The sequence below is a fragment of the Solea senegalensis genome, linkage group LG20 (assembly GCF_019176455.1).
Source record: "Solea senegalensis isolate Sse05_10M linkage group LG20, IFAPA_SoseM_1, whole genome shotgun sequence".
In the NCBI taxonomy this organism is placed as follows: Eukaryota; Metazoa; Chordata; class Actinopteri; order Pleuronectiformes; family Soleidae; genus Solea; species Solea senegalensis.
The window spans coordinates 5431694-5450989 of NC_058039.1; the positions used below are offsets into that span (position 1 = coordinate 5431694).

General features: G+C 41.2%; 3 protein-coding genes across 11 annotated transcripts in view; 2 read left to right on the forward strand and 1 right to left on the reverse strand.

The window, feature by feature from the left end:
• The window catches only part of kmt2ba (lysine (K)-specific methyltransferase 2Ba), a 28886-nt gene extending 19908 nt beyond the window's left edge, over nt 1–8978 (forward strand). For 5 of the 6 annotated variants that reach the window (XM_044052996.1, XM_044052999.1, XM_044052998.1 and 2 more), the window contains exons 26-36: nt 104–264; nt 493–654; nt 794–3038; nt 3526–3642; nt 4100–4215; nt 4496–4621; nt 4853–5105; nt 5718–5828; nt 5947–6030; nt 6132–6261; nt 7713–8978. In XM_044052996.1, coding sequence (XP_043908931.1) covers nt 104–264; nt 493–654; nt 794–3038; nt 3526–3642; nt 4100–4215; nt 4496–4621; nt 4853–5105; nt 5718–5828; nt 5947–6030; nt 6132–6261; nt 7713–7988 — 3781 coding nt within the window. In that variant the 3' untranslated portion in view covers nt 7989–8978. The remainder of the gene's footprint in view (nt 1–103; nt 265–492; nt 655–793; nt 3039–3525; nt 3643–4099; nt 4216–4495; nt 4622–4852; nt 5106–5717; nt 5829–5946; nt 6031–6131; nt 6262–7712) is intronic. The other variant, XM_044052997.1, reaches the window with a different exon arrangement.
• A 2005-nt stretch (nt 8979–10983) lies between these two features.
• On the forward strand, nt 10984–14111 carry LOC122786594 (trypsin-3-like). The gene is made up of 5 exons (XM_044053004.1): nt 10984–11030; nt 11119–11269; nt 11953–12206; nt 12477–12613; nt 13789–14111. The coding sequence occupies exons 1-5, from the start codon at nt 10991–10993 to the stop codon at nt 13936–13938; spliced, it is 732 nt and encodes a 243-aa protein (XP_043908939.1). The 5' UTR covers nt 10984–10990; the 3' UTR covers nt 13939–14111.
• Nucleotides 13957–17460, reverse strand: LOC122786595 (40S ribosomal protein S19). 4 transcript variants are annotated; one of them, XM_044053008.1, is made up of 6 exons: nt 17339–17460; nt 17049–17119; nt 16572–16672; nt 15357–15540; nt 14996–15050; nt 13957–14422 (listed from the first exon to the last, which is right to left on the reverse strand). In XM_044053008.1, the coding sequence occupies exons 2-6, from the start codon at nt 17117–17119 to the stop codon at nt 14375–14377; spliced, it is 459 nt and encodes a 152-aa protein (XP_043908943.1). In that variant the 5' UTR covers nt 17339–17460; the 3' UTR covers nt 13957–14374. The 4 variants fall into 4 exon arrangements, with proteins under 4 accessions (XP_043908943.1, XP_043908942.1, XP_043908941.1 ...); XM_044053007.1 differs by having other exon boundaries at nt 13957–14483; XM_044053006.1 differs by having other exon boundaries at nt 16467–16672.
• Nucleotides 17461–19296: the final 1836 nt, after the last annotated feature.

Below are 19296 nucleotides of genomic sequence, written 5' to 3' on the forward strand. Positions count from 1 at the left end.
TCAGTTTGATCATTTTATTTATTACTACCAGTCTGTTTTATATTTTTTTTTGTGCATGTACACTCCAGAAGACATAAAACACACTTTTCTTTTTCCTTTTTAGATGCTCTCGGTTGTACTGGAGCACCGTGGACCCCCGCAGGCGCTGTAAGTACACTTGTAAGGTGACAGAAGTGAGTACACCTCTCCCTGGTGAGGAGCAAGATCTGAGATGGGATCATGGAGAGAATCACACCATCGTCCACAGCCCCAAACACCACAGAGGTGAGGAGGATCCCACTAAAATCTTTAACCATTCATGAGCTTTAACACCCCCCCTCCTCCGCGAAAAGTTGTCATATGATCTGTGGGGAACTGCAGTGAAGATGACAGAAGACTTGAAAAACCACTCGCTATATTACACTGCAAGTTAATGAGTTTTTAACTGAAAAATATTCATTAGAACACTTAATAAAGTTGTGTGTTTTTTTTGTTTTTTTTCTCTTATTACAGATATGGAGTCCCCAGATCGTTTAAGCTCCTCATCCAGCCCAATAAAGTCCACTACTCCATCACCTGACTCTAAACTGCTCTATAGCCCTGGATCGAAAAGTCCTGGTTACACACAGACCAGGAGACCAGCAGGAGGATCATCTCGACCGCTCCCATCTCCAGGTAAATAGTGAAAATATAAGGTTTTCTCAATCATTTACTCGTACAATGGTGTTTTTATCTTGTTTCCAGTTTGAATTGATATATTCAAGTGCCTTCATGATGCAAACCCCATTAATCCCTGTAATTTTGTGAATTTCAGGAGCTCTTCTCCCCAAATCACATCACATCTTAACACTAAGGGACCTGGAGGAGACCCGCCGCCCTCGCAGGCTCTCATCAAGAAGCCGCTGCAGTTCCTCTCCCACTGACAGCGACCCGTCTGCACCAATGACCCTTCGCTCTGGAGGCACCATCCACTCCAGATGTGCTCTGTTTGGCTCTCCACCAAGAACCTCAAGCTTTGGACCAGCCTCACCTCCTCTGTCACGGCAAAACTCAACATCACCAGTGTGGAGCTCTCCGCCCAGATCCAACTCCAGCATTTCTGCAGGGATGTCACCTCGGCAAGGAGTCATCACTCACTCCCCAAGAGGGAGACAAAACTTTAAAATCACAGCTCCTGTCTCTGCCGAGGTTCCCCAGGACTTCTTGGCATCGTCTGAAGCAGAGGATGCAGCGGTGGCTACGACCAATGGGATCTCACTGGCACCTGATAACTTAGAAGACGAAGTTGCCCACTTGATGTCCCAGGAGCTGCCTTACAATGTGTTTGACACTGACACAGAGGTAGCAGTGGCTTCCATGCTCAATACAAAGCTTGACTTTGATGAATCCCTGCTCACTGAGAACTTAGTACTTCACTGTGTAGCACAAGGAGGCCGAGGAGAGGTGGAAGGCGCAGCGCAGGATGTGGAAATTCAGGAAAACAATCGGGAGAATGACTCTGAAGATGAAGACTCGAGCCATTACATTAAGTTTTCAAGGACAGTGGTGTGTGATGCAGCCAGTGGCTCAGATGCCACTGATCAGCTCCCTTCTGCACAGACGATCTCACAGTTAGATGGAGCAGACAGTGGATCAGAGAGTAGTGAAAGTGAAGTGAGCAGTGATGAAAGTGATGACACTGATGTTCATGCAGATAATCCTACACCAACTAAACAACTGTCAGTTGCTCTAAAGAGGCTGGAGTCAATCTACACTGGTTCACAGTCAAACCTCCAAACCGGAACAACTCAGTCAGGGTTCCAGGAAAATTCTGCTCTTCTTGAATCGGACATGTCACTTCAGGAAGAAGAAGTTCCAATGAGATCTCAAAATGACGTGTTTTTACATTCTGACACTGGCCAGTTTGTCTCTAAGGATGGCTCTGTGGTGCGACCACTTAACATTCAAGAGGACGACGTCGATGACAGCACCTCATCAGCTTCAGATTCTGTGGAAGGATTTAAAGATGATTTAAATGACCCAGATTACTCACCAGAATTTACAAGTAAAAGATCCCCCCCCATACCGCAGACGAAAAAACCTCCCGCATTAAACCTCAAACACATCACGATACATCCTCCTCTACCCAAGCAAACTATAAGTAATGTATCCATTTCCCCTGCTGCTGCCACTATTTGCACAGCTCCACGTACAGTCACATCCCCCATTGTGATTAATGGCTTAAACACTTTACCTGTGCAGGCTGGTGCCAGGCAATGCAAAACTATTGCCATTCGATTGGACAAACCCAGTCCACAAAGTCAGCAGCAGTTGGTTGTTCCCAATCAGGCTGCAGCAACTAACTCCCCTCAGGTTCCTCCCCCTGCCCCTCCCCCTCAAGTTCTGCTGGTCAACCGTCAAGGTCAGATTCTCCTCAAAGACCCGAGATCGAACACTTACCAGATGCTCAATTCAAACTCTGCGGCTTATCACAAAATAAGCCAGATAGGCAAGATTCTCCACAGCAGTGGCGTTGGGCAGCGACCTACCGCTCGAGTCATCGTTAGGCCTCGATCCATCCCCTCCTCCACAGTCACCCCTGCTGCCAGTAACCACACAACGCCAACTGAGAAAAAAATCATTATCAGAGTGTTGCCCTTTAAAAGTGCAGGTACTTCTTCTGCCTCCACAGCGCCTGCTTGCGTGCAGAGTATTCCTAAACCTATTGTCTTAAACACAGAAAGAAGCACAGCTCAGGCCATCATTGAGAGAGCCATGGCTTCCCATCGCAACTCGGAAAAGACGACACCCACCATTCTTGGTAAACCTCGAAAGCTAAAGGCCATACATGAAAGATCATCCCATGTTCAGGACGCAGAGAAATCAGATCAGTCCCCTGCCGTACAGTCGACGTCGCCGAGTGGATTAACGTGTGAACCCAATGTGAAATCTCAACCAACACCTGCCCCATCACACTCGCAGGTGAGAGTCAAGAGAGTGTCATCGTCATCTGAAAGACCCTCAAGGAAGAAATCCAAGATGGACTTCTTGGTGGATCCCTCAAGTGAGCTGGACGCAAGGTATTAAAAAGTTTTCTCATTCTTCTCTCGGCATCATTATAAAGACAGTAACTAAATATTACTAGTATAGTGATACAGTTACTGTAGTTAAAGTAAAGAGTGCAGACCCTGTATCATGGGCTTCAACTGACTCAGCATCACATGCTTGGCACATTGCCTTGCGTATTCTCTCTCTGTTGGACAGAGAGATGGACAATCTTTGAATTAAGAGAAAGGAGGAATGAAGGAGTTATGGAGTCTGGTAGCAGTAGGGACTTCATAACCTCTCTACATAAATGTGTACCACTTCTCTGCACCCTAAAGTGCTGTGTTTGGTCCTCCACTACCGTTTTACTGTTGCACATCACACACTTCTGGATAGTGGAATTCCCCTAAGAGGAGGAATAATGTAGCTATCTATATTATCCATCTAACTTCTCTTTGTTGTAAATGATGAACACATGATGAAAATCTATGTTAATGTACCTAACCAATGCCTTTTACTCAGCAGATCGAGTGGTGTGAGAATGAAAGCTCCAACCATGAAGGACATTCTTGATCTAGATGAAAAGAATGTGTGTGAGCCGTTGAGAATTACTGCTCCTCCCCTTCCCAAAAGTCCAAGGTTAGTTCCTCATTTTGAGCCTTAAGAAGGTGAAAGTATGAGGCAAAATATTATGAAATAATTTGCAAGGGATGTCCCGATCCAGATCTCATGTATTAGATTGGAGAAGATCAGGTTTTTGTTGTTGTTGACAGATCGGATATTGGCAATCATCCTGATCTGTAACGCCAGTGGCGTTTTTTATTTCCGTTACCTGTGTTTGATGTCATTTGTCATATTTTAATATGGTGCCTCATTTTAACGGTATAGTATTTATTTTAATGACTGTTACCATTTGTTTTAAAATGGTCTGCGATGTCAGAATTCTCATTGGCAGATACTCAATAGTAAAAAAAATTGGATCAAGGTCAGGGGCCATAAAAATTACGATTTGCACAAGTTTAAATACAATTTAAAGAAAAGAATACAGAATTACGAAGTTTGTAATATTTCTTCTGTGTCTTCCCTTTCTCTTCAGGCATTCTACGGTTGAAAGTCCATCTGCACAAAGTGATACACACGGTACTGAGACTAGAACACACAAGTGGGTCAGTGCTCGCCATGGAGACCTCTCTGAATGGGCACCTTATTCAGGTGTGTGTCTGAAACTTTGAATGTCTATTTATTTAATGCTCCATCATCAGTGCAACAGCGTCTTTTCTTGATGTTCACAAATAAAAAGGGTGTAATTAAATCATTCAACAGTCAACTACTTTTAATCTGTCTGTGAAACACAGCCACAGCCTTTCAGAGATCAACTGTGTGCCTTTTATTTGACGCATTTTTCTAAATTTGACTTGGTCAAAATCTCTAGCCACAGTCATATTTGCAGTGGGAATGTTGCATGTAACATGATTTTGTTTCAATTGCACAGGTTTCAGCTCAGAGGAAGAAGGTCATGCGCCTAAAGCCAGGAAGAAAACCTACATGAACCAGCCCCACCTGCGCTTTGAAATCACCAGTGACGATGGCTTCAGTGTTAAAGCCAACAGCATCGAGGGTAAGAGCTTCTGTAACTGCAGTCTGCCGGAAACAACAGATAAAATCCACTTAAACCACTAAACTCAGTAAACTGACTAAATAACTGTTAGTCAAGATTGTTATTCAATGTTATGGTCTTTGTTAAACTTTATGTTTGAGGAGAGGAATCATTTTTTGGAGTATACATACACGTCAGTGTAGTGTGTGTGTGCAGAGCTCCCACACCTTCCTAATTTCTCATCTCCCTCAGTCGCCTGGCGTGCAGTGATCGACGGTGTTCTCGAAGCACGCGCAGGCTTCCACCTCAAGCATCTGCCCCTGGGCGGGATGACTGGGCCGCGGGTGCTCGGCGTCCTCCACGATGCCGTCATCTTCCTGCTGGAGCAGCTGCAGGGGGCCACACACTGCAAACGCCACCGCTTCCGCTTTCACCGCTGTGATGGCATCGAGGAGGAGCTTCCCCTCAACCCAAGTGGCTGTGCCCGAACTGAAATCTACACGAGGTATTCTGTTCTCAAGTTCAATTCTCTTTACCCTCTCTTTTCTCCTTTTAAAGGATCTGTTTCTTTTTGTAAAACTGAAATGATACAGAAAAATATAGACATACATAGACTTAAATATAATGCAACTAGCTTGAATAATGTGTATATGTCACATTTAAATAATGCATAAATCGCTGCACTATCTTTGCATAAAATCCCCATGGACTGGTACATAAAGTGATTAATATAAACTGTACTGGCAGCATGGCAATTAATGATGATGGGTAGATGGTTCAACACATGCAATAAGTGTTCAAATGCCTACAGACCTTAACACAACATCGTTTGATACAAACAGATGAGAGAAAACAGAAGGTAGCTGTAACTCCAGACTGAGCACAAAACACAGAGGATTTCACAGTCTTCTGTGTCATGCTACTAAAACAACTAATACAAATAATAACAGAGTAGCAAATGAATATTAAAACAATTATCTTAACAGCCTCTAGGGGGAGGACATGGACCTAAAATAGTAAACACAGTTCACACAGAACATGACCAGATACTTGCTTTTTTAAAAAAAAGGTTTAAAAGCTGTTGTGTAATTGTAATTTTCTTTCCTTCTCTGCTTAGGAAAGCAACGTTTGATATGTTCAACTTCCTGGCGTCGCAGCACAGAAACCCCCCCGACATAATAGGCCCCTTCGAAGAAGAAGAGGATGAATTCCCACTAAAATCTTCAAGGTGAGAGATTTTTTTTACCCACAGCACACCGCACACGAACGTGAGCTAAAATTTCCTAGTAATTTGATGCGTTTCCACATTGATTCTAATCTCGTGTGACTGTGTGTGACTGTGACAGGCGAGCCACCAGCAGTGAGCTTCCAATGGCCATGAGATTCAGACACCTGGAGAAAACGTCCAAAGAGGCAGTGGGAGTTTACAGGTAATGACAAACAGGAGTTTGTACAAATGAACACAGGTGGTCATATACATTCAACATGAATAAATTAAATCAATACCGGTTTCCCTCTGTGCATTAATCAGGTCTGAAATTCACGGACGTGGACTTTACTGCAAGAGGAACATTGACGCTGGGGAGATGGTGATAGAGTACGCTGGCACCGTCATTCGCTCCGTCCTGACTGATAAACGGGAGAAATATTATGACGGCAAGGTCAGTGAACATAGTATATGCTTTTTTGTAGAACTTATCATCTTCATCATGACAGCCAGAGTCTGTGGATGAATTCCAGCGCGCACAGTTTACCACTTAATGGCCACATTCCTGGGAAGTCTTTGTGTGTGAGCTGACCTTTCTGTGAACTTTGCCGTTTATTTCAGTGGAAACTCTGCTGAGATCCCGAAAAGATTCATGGTGTCAGGAAAACTGTGGATATCTGTAACGAAAGCACGCTTATATTCTTATAATGTCTATTTTTGAATTCCAAATTTGTCTATAATGTGCATCCTGATACTGCACATTTGCAAATTTCTATACTGATGCACAGGACTACTTTGTCATAAATGAATATATGCCAGGGGCGTCCAAGCTTTTTTACCAACGATTATGTGAAGATTCCTGGAGGCCAGTGGTCCCTTCAGGCCTTTTTTTAACAGTAGAATTTGCAAATGCACTGTTTTATAATAATTTTATTTTCATTTTCACAGTTATCATATTTAATGGCAATGTAACCAAATCTAAGCACGCAAGAGTCAGATATCATAACGCAATTGGAGATGAATGGATGTATCTGTCTGTCATGGCTGGGTTGTGAACCCAGGACTCTGGTTTTAAAGCACATGACTTGATGTGACTGGGGCCAATTTTCTGTCCTAGTCTGTCCCTGGCCGTAAATAATACATTATAAAACTGAAGCTGCGAGCTGTACAAAATCTGACCAAGGGCTGTGATTGGTCCGGGGGCTGGACTTTGGACATGCCTGATATATGCACATGAACTTGAATATGAATTTCAAAGTTTCTTGACTAGTGAAATTGAAATGTTCCCAAAAACCAAACAAATGCTACTGCGGTCGAGCTGCAGCTGTGAGGAGGTGGAACATTGACAATATTACTCTTGATGGAGTGCTGTCCATGTCTGTGTCACAGTATTGTATTGTGGGTTTCCATCCTCAGTTGGGGGTTTAGCGTAAAATAAAATTGTGTTTATTAGCAGATGGAATAAGATCATTTGGAAACCTTAAAGCCGTAGAAATAGGGTGAGGAGCTCAGAGTAGAACTGCTGCTCCTACACGTCAAGAGGAGCCAGCTGGTTCGGGCATCTGGTTAGGATGCCTCCTGGACACCTCCCTGGGGAGGTGTTTCGGGCATGTCCTTCTGGGAGGAGACCCCAGGGCCGACCCAGGACACACTGGAGGGATTATATCTCTCAGCTGGTCTGGGAACGCCTAGGGATTCCCCCCAGAGGAGTTGGTAGACGTGGCTAGGGAGAGGGCCGTCTGGGCTTCCTTGCTAAGGCTGCTGCCCCACAATCCAGACCCGGATAAGCAGAAGACAACGGAACGGAAACGATGAGCTAAAATAAACCTCTGCACAAACCGTAGTCAAGCCGTTGTTTAAATGTTTAAAGACCTGCTAACTCTTACCTTATTAACTCTCCACCAGGGCATCGGCTGCTACATGTTCCGCATCGACGACTTTGACGTGGTGGACGCGACGATGCAAGGCAACGCCGCGCGCTTCATCAACCACTCGTGCGAGCCCAACTGCTACTCTCGCGTCATCAACGTGGACGGCCGCAAGCACATCGTCATCTTCGCCCTGAGGAAGATCTACCGTGGCGAGGAGCTCACCTACGACTACAAGTTCCCCATCGAGGATGAAGACAATAAGTTGCACTGCAACTGTGGGACGAAGCGCTGCCGCCGCTTCCTGAATTAGTACAGCATCACGCACAACACCGCAGTAGTAGTCATTTTGTTTAATGCAGTTGAAACCACAAGGGGGGGAGAGGGGGGCCTTGATGAACTGGTGAAGGCAACTGTTGTGATGCCGCTGACACACACAGACCTGAACTACTGTATCTTTACTTAATATATATGATCGGACCAGTGATGGTCAGAATCCACATTGGAGCCATATGTCAAAACTTGGGATGAAGATTATTTATATGATTTTTGACTGCTGGAAAGTTGGTCTCTTTTTGCTTGGTTGTTTATTTTTTTTCCATTTACCGTTTGACCGTATCCATACACCGGACTCTTTGAGTCTTAGACTGTTCAATGTGTCATCATCACCTCTTCTGGAACTCAGAAGCCAGGAAGTGATGGATACCAGCCACATCCTAAAAAGAACCTGAATACAGTTGTTGATGCTTAAAAGAGGGATCCAGTGCTATGCTGCTGACAGAGTGTCTTTGTAAAGGTCTCAGAAATGAGGGCAGTTAATTTTGTGTGGCACTTTTATGTTTAAGACACTCTCTGGCAGCACCGGTGTCACGGCAACTGAGGGAAATATAATTTTAGAGCAAATTTGACACAATAAGCTGAAAGCACCTTTTTGTACATTGTAGTGCAGCTACATTTTAACTGGATAACAGGGACTCCTGTAGTTGCTGTAGCTGCTGACGACAGTTCCCCTAAAAGGTAGTTTTAATAGTCACACAAACCTTTTCCAGAGTTCACTTGAGTTGAAATGTCTCGTTTTTATTTGTAACAGGCAGAGATGCTGTGATCGTGACGCTTTTATCCTATGATAACTGTCTGTTCTTCAGTTCATTTGTGCCGTTTGTGTGTTTTAAGGTCTACGAGGGAGTTTCAGTGGTGCAGGGTTTATAATGAATATATACTGATCTTGCTCTGCTCAGTCCCTTATATATCTTTTTGTATTTTTGTATATTTGAACAATAAATGTATAGCTGATGGAATTACACATGTTTGAGCTTTTACCTTTCTTTTCTGTAAGTGAAGGTTGACTTAACAACTGAAGCTGGTGCTGAGCAGTGATTCTGAGTGAGGTTTGTTTTTTTGTGATTGCGGTTGTTTTGCACTCTCATCCTCTTGGTCTCGTCTCTCACAGGTTTACTACCTCAAACATGTTTATGAAGCAAGATGCGTTTGAATTACACAAAGTATCTGGTGGAAAAATGGCTTCCTTGTTTCCCTAATGTGCATCGTTACATTATTACAGTGTAAAAACCACCCATTTCAGAGGTGTTTAACATTGACTGACTATTATACCGACAAATATTCCATAAGAAAAGACGATCACCTGGTTTTTTTCACCCCCCAGCCGATGGGTGCAGGTGGATCTGAAGCGGAAGGCTGACTGCTGTCGGTGATTGTTTTGTTTTGTAGGGTTGATGATTGAATTTGTCGCACAGCTTTGTTACCTATCGGTTTATAATGGATCCGTGTCTGTATATAGTTGTATAAAGAATTTCTAAACCTGTTAAATATTTTTTATCTACGTTTTTTATTTATGTTCAATAAAAGCTGAAATGTTCACAATTTTCTTCTTTTTTTTCCTCTGTTTTGTTTGATATTGTTTTTGTTAAAGTATAACACTTTCTAAGCTGAACCTCTTTTCAAATATACCAGATTTTGGTCAGCTCGACATCAAGCTCTGCAGAAGCCTGATAACGAGCTGCTCATCTGAATCAGATGAAACATGTAGGGCAGTGTTCCCAGAGGACCGGGGTTGGGGAAATACTGCTCTACAGGAGATTCCAGTTCAAGAGGCCTGATGAGTCCACCTGCAGTGGACTTCCTTGAACCACTCACAGCCATCAGAGTGGTTTTAAATCAACCTTTAAAATGGTTTGTTTTACTTGTTGCAGGTGGTTTATAGGGAGATGGGAAGAGGGAGTCTCCTTATTCATGTTGCAATGGGGTTTTCCCAGTAATACATGCTTAAAGCTACAGTATGTCAAATGTTACTGGTGAAGTTGCATGTTGCAGCTGAATATCCCTCACGTCACATTTCCTAGAGTTTATGTACCCTACAGTTACAACAGCATCAAAACTCAAAAGGATGTTTATTTCATCCACTGTGGGCTATTGTAAACACATGGTCGTCCAAAATGGCAGCCTGTGTAGAGCTGAACCTGTAAAGAAAAACAACAATTCAAAAAAATCCACTGGCCTTTTAAATGGACATTTAAAGACGCCCATGCTGCATATTTGTGATGTAAATTATAATATTATCTTTTTCCTCCCATAAGGAAGGATCACTTGTGGCAGATAAAATAATTATACTTCATTTTGTGTTTGTACAATCACCTGATTGTATGAATAGTGCTGACACATTTTTACGCACTGTATAATAATCATATACATCACTCATTTCCACCAGATGAATTTGTCATGTTCCTGACACTAATCTCATGGATTACAGAGGAGGCCCTGACCTCCAGGGTGATGATAAATGTAATTTTAACTCTTTTTTTCCCCTGTGTCAGTGCTGCAGTTGTGTAACTTATCAGGATAAGACTTATCAGGTTTTATGAAAATACTAAAAAAAAAACCTGACCAATGACACCTGTGAATGTTAGCTGTTATCAGACACATCCACAGCTGAATTAACCGGCTGCACCTCAGAACAAATATGCACACTGTAGGAAACATGACATATAGTATTATTTTTAGCCTGTGTCCACATCATGTTTAACTGTCATTGCTTTGAAATCACATACGTAAATTGCTGATATAATTGTTAGTTGACAGGGGTTTTTTTATCCAAAATTGCTCATTCAACATTACCCACAATGCTGGGTTGTTTATTCAACATTGCTCAAGGTTCTTGTGTTCCTCTCTGTCATATGGCTTTTTCCCAGATTCATTTTGCCTTGTGACCTTGAGAAAGTCATGAATGAAGCATCCGGGACAGGTGTACATAAGGAGCTACAGCGCGGTTCTTTCTCTCACATTTGCATGGTTGTCACCATGAAGGTCCTGGTTTTCCTGACATTGCTTGGAGCAGCATGTAAGACAATTACTATCTTTTCTTTTTGGTCATAGAACTTGAAACAGATGAAGGCATTTATATTTCTATCCATAATGTGCAATTGCAGTTGCAGCTGAGGATGAAAAGGTTGTAGGAGGGTATGAGTGTCCCAGGAACTCTGTTCCCTACCAGGTGTCTCTGAACGCTGGATACCACTTCTGCGGCGGATCCCTCATCTCCAGCCAGTGGGTGGTGTCAGCTGCTCACTGCTACAAATCGTAAGTACAGCAATTCACACTCCGCATGACCTTTTGTTCCATACTGGTAGCATGTCATTCAAAATATGCATTGAGAGGCATAATTAAGACTTACACAAGCACAAGCTTTGCTGGCCCCCGAAATATCTCCTATTTTATTCATACTGTAAATCCAAGGCGGGTATGTTGTTGGAAATGTTTGGCTGTGTGCAGCATAACTAAAAAAAAACGTAAAGAATGGATGTGGATTTTCTGGGGATGTAAGAAAAGAGGATTAGATTTTGGTGCTGATTAACATAAAGACCCAAATTCAGGATAGTTTTTTATATCAGTAGTTGTGAAACTGAGTGGCCTTGACATACATAAGTATGCACTGTGATGTATGAACACATCTTAAAGCCCCAGTGTGCAGGTTTTGTTCAGTGAGGACAACTTTAGGTCCAACTGTTTAGCTGCAATCTCACTTTTTTAGCACCTTACACAGTCATAGTGTAAAATGCATCACTCTGTGTCTCCACAGACATGAATACACAACACTGCTATACTGACTTTCACAGAGAGTGGGGTCGTGTGGGTCAAGATTTAGTGAAGTCATTTGAATGTGATGGACATTTGCTACACACGACAGCCTTAAATCAAAACTTTATGGTGAGAAGTTTTTAGATGTGAAAACAAACTTATTCACACTTTCCCTTTCTCACCAGTCGTATTCAGGTTCGTCTTGGCGAGCACAACATTGCCGTGAACGAGGGCACAGAGCAGTGGATCGACGGCGCCAAGATGATCAAGCACCCACAGTACAACAGCAACAACCTGGACAACGACATCATGCTGATCAAACTGAGCCGCCCCGCCGCCCTCAACAGCTACGTCAAGACCGTGGCCCTGCCCACTCGCTGCCCTGTGGCTGATGAGAACTGCCTGGTGTCCGGCTGGGGCAACACATCTGCCAACGGCAGTAAGTTAATTTGAGTTTAAAATGCAAACATAGGAGAACGACATCCTTTCTGGTACGCGAAGGCCACCGTAGTTTCCTGATGAGCTTGGGAAAGGGAGGGATGAGCAGTCACTAATTCTCACACACTTGACCATTCATTTTCATAATTTCCCATCCTTTCAAACTGTTATATAATATCTTGTATAATGTTAACAGTGTGAAAATCTCACCTTGACAATGTCAGAATAATACATCTGTCAGGTAGTTAACTCCTACCCTCCTGCTCTCTAGGCAACTTCCCCGACAGGCTGCAGTGCCTGAGGCAGCCCATCATCGATGACAGGATCTGCAAGAACGCCTACCCCCACCTGCTCACCGACAACATGGTTTGCTCCGGGTTCATGAGCGGAGGTGCCAGCAGCTGCCAGGTGAGTTGGCCTAAACCACAGGAAACACAGAGGGAGTCAGTCTCGTGGTCCACTGCAACACCGCATCACCTTCAAGCACTGCTGTGGTGCACACACTATAGAGAGCAGAAACACGTTAATACTCTTTTTAAGACTATTTAACACAATACAATTGAGAATGTAATAAGAATAGAATAGAACGTTATTGTCCAGTCTGAGTAGGAACACTTTGTTATGTCTCACCCTAAAGTATATACACATACATGATTAAGAACAATACATATCAAACAAAATCTTTCAATATTATTATAGGATAGGATATTCAGTGTGTTAATCTTAAAACGTGCCTTAATTATCCAACTCACAAATATCTGCCCCAACACACATTTGAAAACCTAATATCTGTCAATATAGTGATTTTATTCTAACATATTGGTGATATTAACACAGTATTGTGTTTGATAAAGCAATATGATAATATATAACATGGTAACCTTCCCTTAAATATCTCTTAGGTCATAGTGAAGAATAATTTTATTTCAATTCATTACATCTATTCTCTATATACTGCAACAATAATAGATGTCGAGAAAGAAGCTTTCATCTGTCCAACACAGAACCTAGTTCTAAATTTGGAAGGATTAAGTTAAAGAGTAACTTGACAGTCCCTTACAATCTTGTGCAGAGGTTTAACATGTGGCTTTGCTGCTGAGCTGTAGTGAACATGGTGGTTTTAGACTTCACCAAATAGAAACAGACATTCAACCAGAGAACAGCAGCAGAACACAGCTCGTCATTTGTGCCATGGTGCTCAATTGTTCGAATTGTGTTGCTTTGCCTCTGTGTTTCTCATGTTTCACTCCCTATATTGTTTGTTCTTTGTTTCTAAAAAGCACGTAGTAAACCTTTTAAAGGTGCTCTTGGGTTACAACACCAAATGTGCATTTCCACCAAAGAAACTAATACCAGGAACTTGTGAATTTACTAGGAACTATAAGGATTTCTATCACAGGAACTTGTGTAGATTTTTTTGGCCCAAAAAAGCCCCCGCTCAGGGACTGGTACTTGCTTGACTGGTAATGCTCCAGCATTTTATTCCAGCTATTCAATCTCTGCAACAGTTCATGAAATGATTTGCCTAATATTACCAATGAGAACGAACATTTAAATCCAAGTTCTTCTTTGTTTGTTTGCAGGGAGACTCCGGTGGTCCTCTGGTGTGCAACGGTCAGCTGCAGGGAGTCGTGTCCTGGGGTTATGACTGTGCCATGAAGGGACACCCCAGCGTCTATGCCCGTGTGTGCCGCTACAACAACTGGATCAGCAGTGTTATGAGGAACAACTAAAGACAACCAGCCACAATGTTCACACATGAGCCGACAGTTTATTTAGAACTCCTTGTGTATTATTTTGTCATCCGTGTACTGTGCATCTCACAAACAGATTGTTTGGGCATAATACTCTGTAATCAACACAAAACTGGATGAATTAATAAAATATACATTAGCATCCATTTAAACTGTTTTTGTTGTGTGTTTTTTTTACATTCATGCAGAGACAACATTAAAATGTTCATGAGCCCATTGAGTTTTTCTGTCTCAAGGCCACTGCTATCTTGACATTCATAATAAATTAATGTAATCACTGTAGTATAGATACATGCTTCTTTGTGAAATGCCTCTTGTACTTGATTAATGTGGGGCACCACAGTGATAAGGGTGCAGTAAATAAGTGTGAGGCATAACTGCATTAATTTTGCTCTGGATTCTTTGCATTCTCTCCTCAGATGGCGATTTGTAAACTCCGCTGTTTCTTGTTTGCCGCAGCAACCTTAACATGCAGAGAAGAAGACAGAGGATAGCAGGAGGGGGTAGTCATGCAGTTGCATGTGCAGTGGAGTAGTCGTAAAAGTTATTTTGTGACGTGTGACAAAACATATTTCACTCAACTATTTAAATACAAAGCACAGTTTCATTTGAATCGTTGTTTTTATGGCAATAACTGACACACGACACAAGAGGGAGCTACTAATATGTCACACACTGCAGTGGAGTGGACAGAGCAAGAGTCATACCTCAAACAGAACTGTATATAGAATGAAAAATATGGTGTGATGCACTCAGTATTCTTCTTATTCTTTTTGTTTTGCCAAATTATTTAAGAATAATTTAAAAGTATAGTTTTCTGAGTCAGTAAATAATAGGCATTGCTTAAAACTGTCCATTTCTGGAGCGTAATGCTATCACTACTACTTAATAATACTGTGCACTTACTGTCTCAGTCTTATATGGTAATAATAATAATAATGACATTATAATAATATAAAGTCAGTGCTTATCTTGCACTGAATTATTAAATTTGGCCATGTTCTGTAGTACGGTAGTTATGACAGTAACAACCCACCTGACCTGCGATCCTGTCCAGATCTCTCTGGCCCTGAGATGTAAGTCTCCGTCCACTACAGGAAAAATGTTAAAACACACATTTATCGCTCATTCAGCTCACCACAACATTACAGTCCTACAACCAAAATAGTATTTTTGCACTAGCTGTAATTGAATGTAATGTAATCTACTTGTTTCATAATGAATTATGAGTTATTTTAAGTCAGTTATTTGTGGGTCAGTTTTTTAATTGAGCAAAACAAAACAATTTTATAATCAGTTGAGTGTTTACTTGGAGTGTTTTACTATGGAGAATTGACTAATTTTCATACAATATAGTGTATTTTGGTTCTATATATGGGTTAGGGTTAGTATCTTACCCACTGGGGTCCTTCTCCACCATCTTGAGGCCCTCCAGAGCCTGGAGGACTTTCCTTGCCACATTCCTGGAGCCCACGCTGAAGTGGGCGGGGCACACTCCGTTCCTCTGACGCCCACCGTAGATCTTGATCATGGAGCCCACGCCCACTCCTCCTCGCAGGTACAGGTGACGTGCCGTGGACGCTGGTGTGACGAACAAACAAAATACTTTGTCATATACTGTATATACGGTCTGAAATGGTCTGGACTTCTTGGACAAACAGACATGAAATCAAACATTCCAACTTAATCAAATGTATGAAAACCTTTGGTAGGCCAATATATACTTAGGATGATAACATACAGACCATCTGTGGGATCATTGTGTGCATATGCTTTTACTGTACAGTATATACGGTACCAGTTGTGGAAAATCTGATAGGACAGACCAATATTACACAATGTATATGATAATTTGCAACACATGGGTTCCTGAAATGGGTACCAGAGGCTATCACCAGATACATCACCATCTGAGCCTGTTCACAAAGTGAAATATACATGAAGAATATAAATATCAAGCTCTTACTGTATATATTCTAGTAATTGTCAATAATGTATATTTTATTACTGTTGATTTTGCATCATTTTATCACCTTTATCTTTACTGTCTTTGCTGCTGTGACTCTGTAAATTCCCCCAATGCAGGAACAATAAAGGACTATCTTATCTTATCTTGATGACATTTTTGGTCCTTGGTAAAAGCTAAACTCTAAGTTTTTAGCCAGTGTAAAATCATCTAAACAGTAATTGCAAGGTAACTGTGACAAGTTAGAATATAGCAAAAACACAAATTAAATTATTATTTAAGCCATTTTTTCACTTAAATTCACTTAAATTCATCTTTATTTATTATGGACAATGCTGTGAGACATAGTGGACATAAAGTGCATCAGATGTACTGCACATAGATTATATGGCAATTTGCTAGTTTGCATCTCCTGTCACTGACTGGGCTTTTCAACAAAAATAACAATATTTTTGTTTTATGTTTTTTTTAAAACATACAGATATTTAGGAAAACTCAAGGTCCTATTGTTACATGGGATTTATTTCAACATAGTTATTACCTTTCAAAATTTCAAAAAGTAATTCCAGTGTTAATTTTCTGCCGATTTCTGCCAGCTGCTGAGGATGAACAGATGAACTGATGAAACACCTCCAGTGACACCAACCTGCTCTGGTGTAAAACCAGTTGTCATCACAAGGAGCCAGCTCTTTGTGCCTGGCAAGCTTTACAGTGTCAACCCATTCTGGGACCTTCAGTTTGCCAGACCTGAAAACAAATAAAATATCAGTTAATGTGTCAAATCAACTGACTGCACCATTTTCAACAACATATGCCATGGGAAAATGGGATTTATTCAACAAATACAGTTGTTTTTTGTAATGCTTGCATTGCTGTTTTCCATAAATAGTTTGTTTCTCATCTATTATTATATTATTATAGTATTATATTCATCCCTATTAAAAATATTATATTATTTGTGTGTTTTTAATCTGAAATAGTTATCATTATTACATTTTTATATATAATATAGCACGTAATTATGAACGCGGAAACCGTTTTTTTTTTTGTTTTTTTAAATTAGCCTGAGTGATTGACAGGTGGCTCTAATCCTGCACTGCACCGCAGCTCATTATTTACTTACTTCTTAAGGAAAGCAGACAAAGCTCTGACAAACTCCTGTTGGTTGACATCTTTCACAGTGACACTGGGCATCTACGGGACAAAATGGAGACGAGGGTGAGCTCAAAGTTTACCGTCAAATGTTGCCAGTGTGGCTTTAGGGCTCAAAAATGCACCGCATCCCGTGCTAACGTTAGCCACCAAGCTAGATAGACACCTAGCTAAAGTAACTGATAGCATGCAAGTCTCTGAGAGTTAGCAGCACATGCAGCTCTGCTGCGTCATTTATTGAGGTTATAACCAGCATCTTACTTTTCATATACCAGACAAAGCCGACAGTCTAGTGGTTAGGAGTTTAGCCACAGTTTGTCCTGTAGGTAATGCCGCAGAGCAGCTGAAAGAAGGGTGCTGAGGAGGGAATGAAGGAGGGAGGGATGAAGAGGAAGATGATGTTAAAGCAGCCTGAACTGAACTGACCTCAACAGCAGCTGCAAGTGATGCTCATCCATCCCAGTCCTTCAACACAACTAAAATAAACACCAATTGTAAAATTAATAAAATTCTACATCTGAACTGTAAATAGAACAATATTGGAGTTTTTTCCAGGATCAATGCCGATCTGTAGGAATCAGGGCACTGTAGGAATCAGGGCACCTGACAAATCTCATCTTTTTATGGCTGATATGTTTTGCTGTTTTTCTTTTTATTACTCCCATCTGTTAAAATGTAATAGTTGAAAATAACAAATACAAAATTGCTATAAATTAATTTCTCTTAATGCTCTGCTTTAAGTGAAAATAACTTTTAACAGTTTATCCTTATTATTGGCACTAAATCCACACTATCCAAAGTTGTGTCTGGGTGTCATCCTCGACACATCAATAATATTACCCGGTCTGCATATTTCCATCTATGCAACATTAATCGTCTCCACCCTTCCCATACCCCCCATACAACTTCAATTCTCCTGTATGCTTTCAAGGCCATCTACAACCACATCCCTCTGTTTCTCTCTGACCTCCTGCACATCGCCACTTCCTCCTGCTCCCTCAGCTCCTCCTCCTCCATCCTACTCACTGTGCACTCCACCTGCCTCAGCACCATGGGGAGCAGAACTTTGAGCTGCGCTGCTCTCCATCTCTGGAATTCACTCCCACCAGACACCCAGAACTCTCCCCCCCTTCAAATCCACAGACATAAAACCCCCCTTTTCAAAATAACATACTCTCTGTAATTTTATCTGTTTACTGTGTCATTATTTGTCTCTGTAAAGTGTCCCTGGGTGTTAGAATATTATTACAAAAATGGTGTAGAAACTATGTTTTAAATTATCAAACAGGTTATCAATCAAACAGGTAATCAATAGGGGTGGGTCAAAATATTGATTTGGTGATATATTGTTGTCCTTCCTTGTGCAATATTATAATAGATACGTCAGGGCTATTTTAATTAACAAATTAAAGGCATTCTAAAGTAAACAGTCCCTGCCAGTTGCACTCGCCGGCCGTCACTACTAGATATCTCCATTGATCGACTTTATGCACTTTTACTCTATGTTGGGAAATAAACAGAGAAATCCTCCACTTTTAACTTTTCACTGACATTTAGTTTTTTTTCAGTTAACCAGATATTGTGATGCATCGCTATATGACTGTCTTGCAATACATTGATTGTCACAGAATCGTTGTATTGTGATATTATTGGTATTGTGCTGTGTATCATATTGTGAGATATGCTGTGATTCCCACCAATAGTAGTCAAAAACCTAAACTTACTTTTAAAACCTAAGAACAGAAATGTGTAAACTTACAAGTACACAAATCAGTAATAATTGGCTGATGACAATTATTACTTATTTTATTATTACTAATTATTATATAATTATTACTAATTTTAACCCTCATTTCTGGATGGGTTTCTCTCACTTGGCTCAGTGGATTGCGGGTTACAGCCTCTTTCACTCTGCAAAGGAAAGAGAAGAAGAAGAAGGCAGTAATGCAACACTGCAGATGCCATCTGTCAAATATGAAGAAGGCGGTCCACATACTATCACTATCACATGGCAGGACATTTCTAACATCTGGCTTTATTTACTCATTTGCACATATTTAACTCCATCTGTCATCTTCAACAGATCCCCCAGAAACACTGGCAGATAAGAATGGAAAGCAAGAGGAAGGTAAATAAAAAACTTAATATATGTATTTATATTACTACACACACATCTCATTAAGATACTGTGATAATTACTATTACATACAATAAATTAA

Bases quoted from the DNA above. Each gene is read 5' to 3' on its own strand.
- LOC122786594 (XM_044053004.1), top strand. From the start codon at position 10,991: ATGAAGGTCCTGGTTTTCCTGACATTGCTTGGAGCAGCAT. The intron at 11,270-11,952 runs GTAAGTACAGCA...CTTTCTCACCAG, and splicing joins GCTGCTCACTGCTACAAATC to TCGTATTCAGGTTCGTCTTG. The intron at 12,207-12,476 runs GTAAGTTAATTT...CCTGCTCTCTAG, and splicing joins CAACACATCTGCCAACGGCA to GCAACTTCCCCGACAGGCTG.
- LOC122786595 (XM_044053005.1), bottom strand. From the start codon at position 17,119: ATGCCCAGTGTCACTGTGAAAGATGTCAACCAACAGGAGTTTGTCAGA. The intron at 15,051-15,356 runs GTAAGATACTAA...TTTTTCCTGTAG, and splicing joins GTGGAGAAGGACCCCAGTGG to TGGACGGAGACTTACATCTC. The intron at 14,484-14,995 runs GTGGGTTGTTAC...ACTACTCCACTG, and splicing joins TGGACAGGATCGCAGGTCAG to CACATGCAACTGCATGACTA.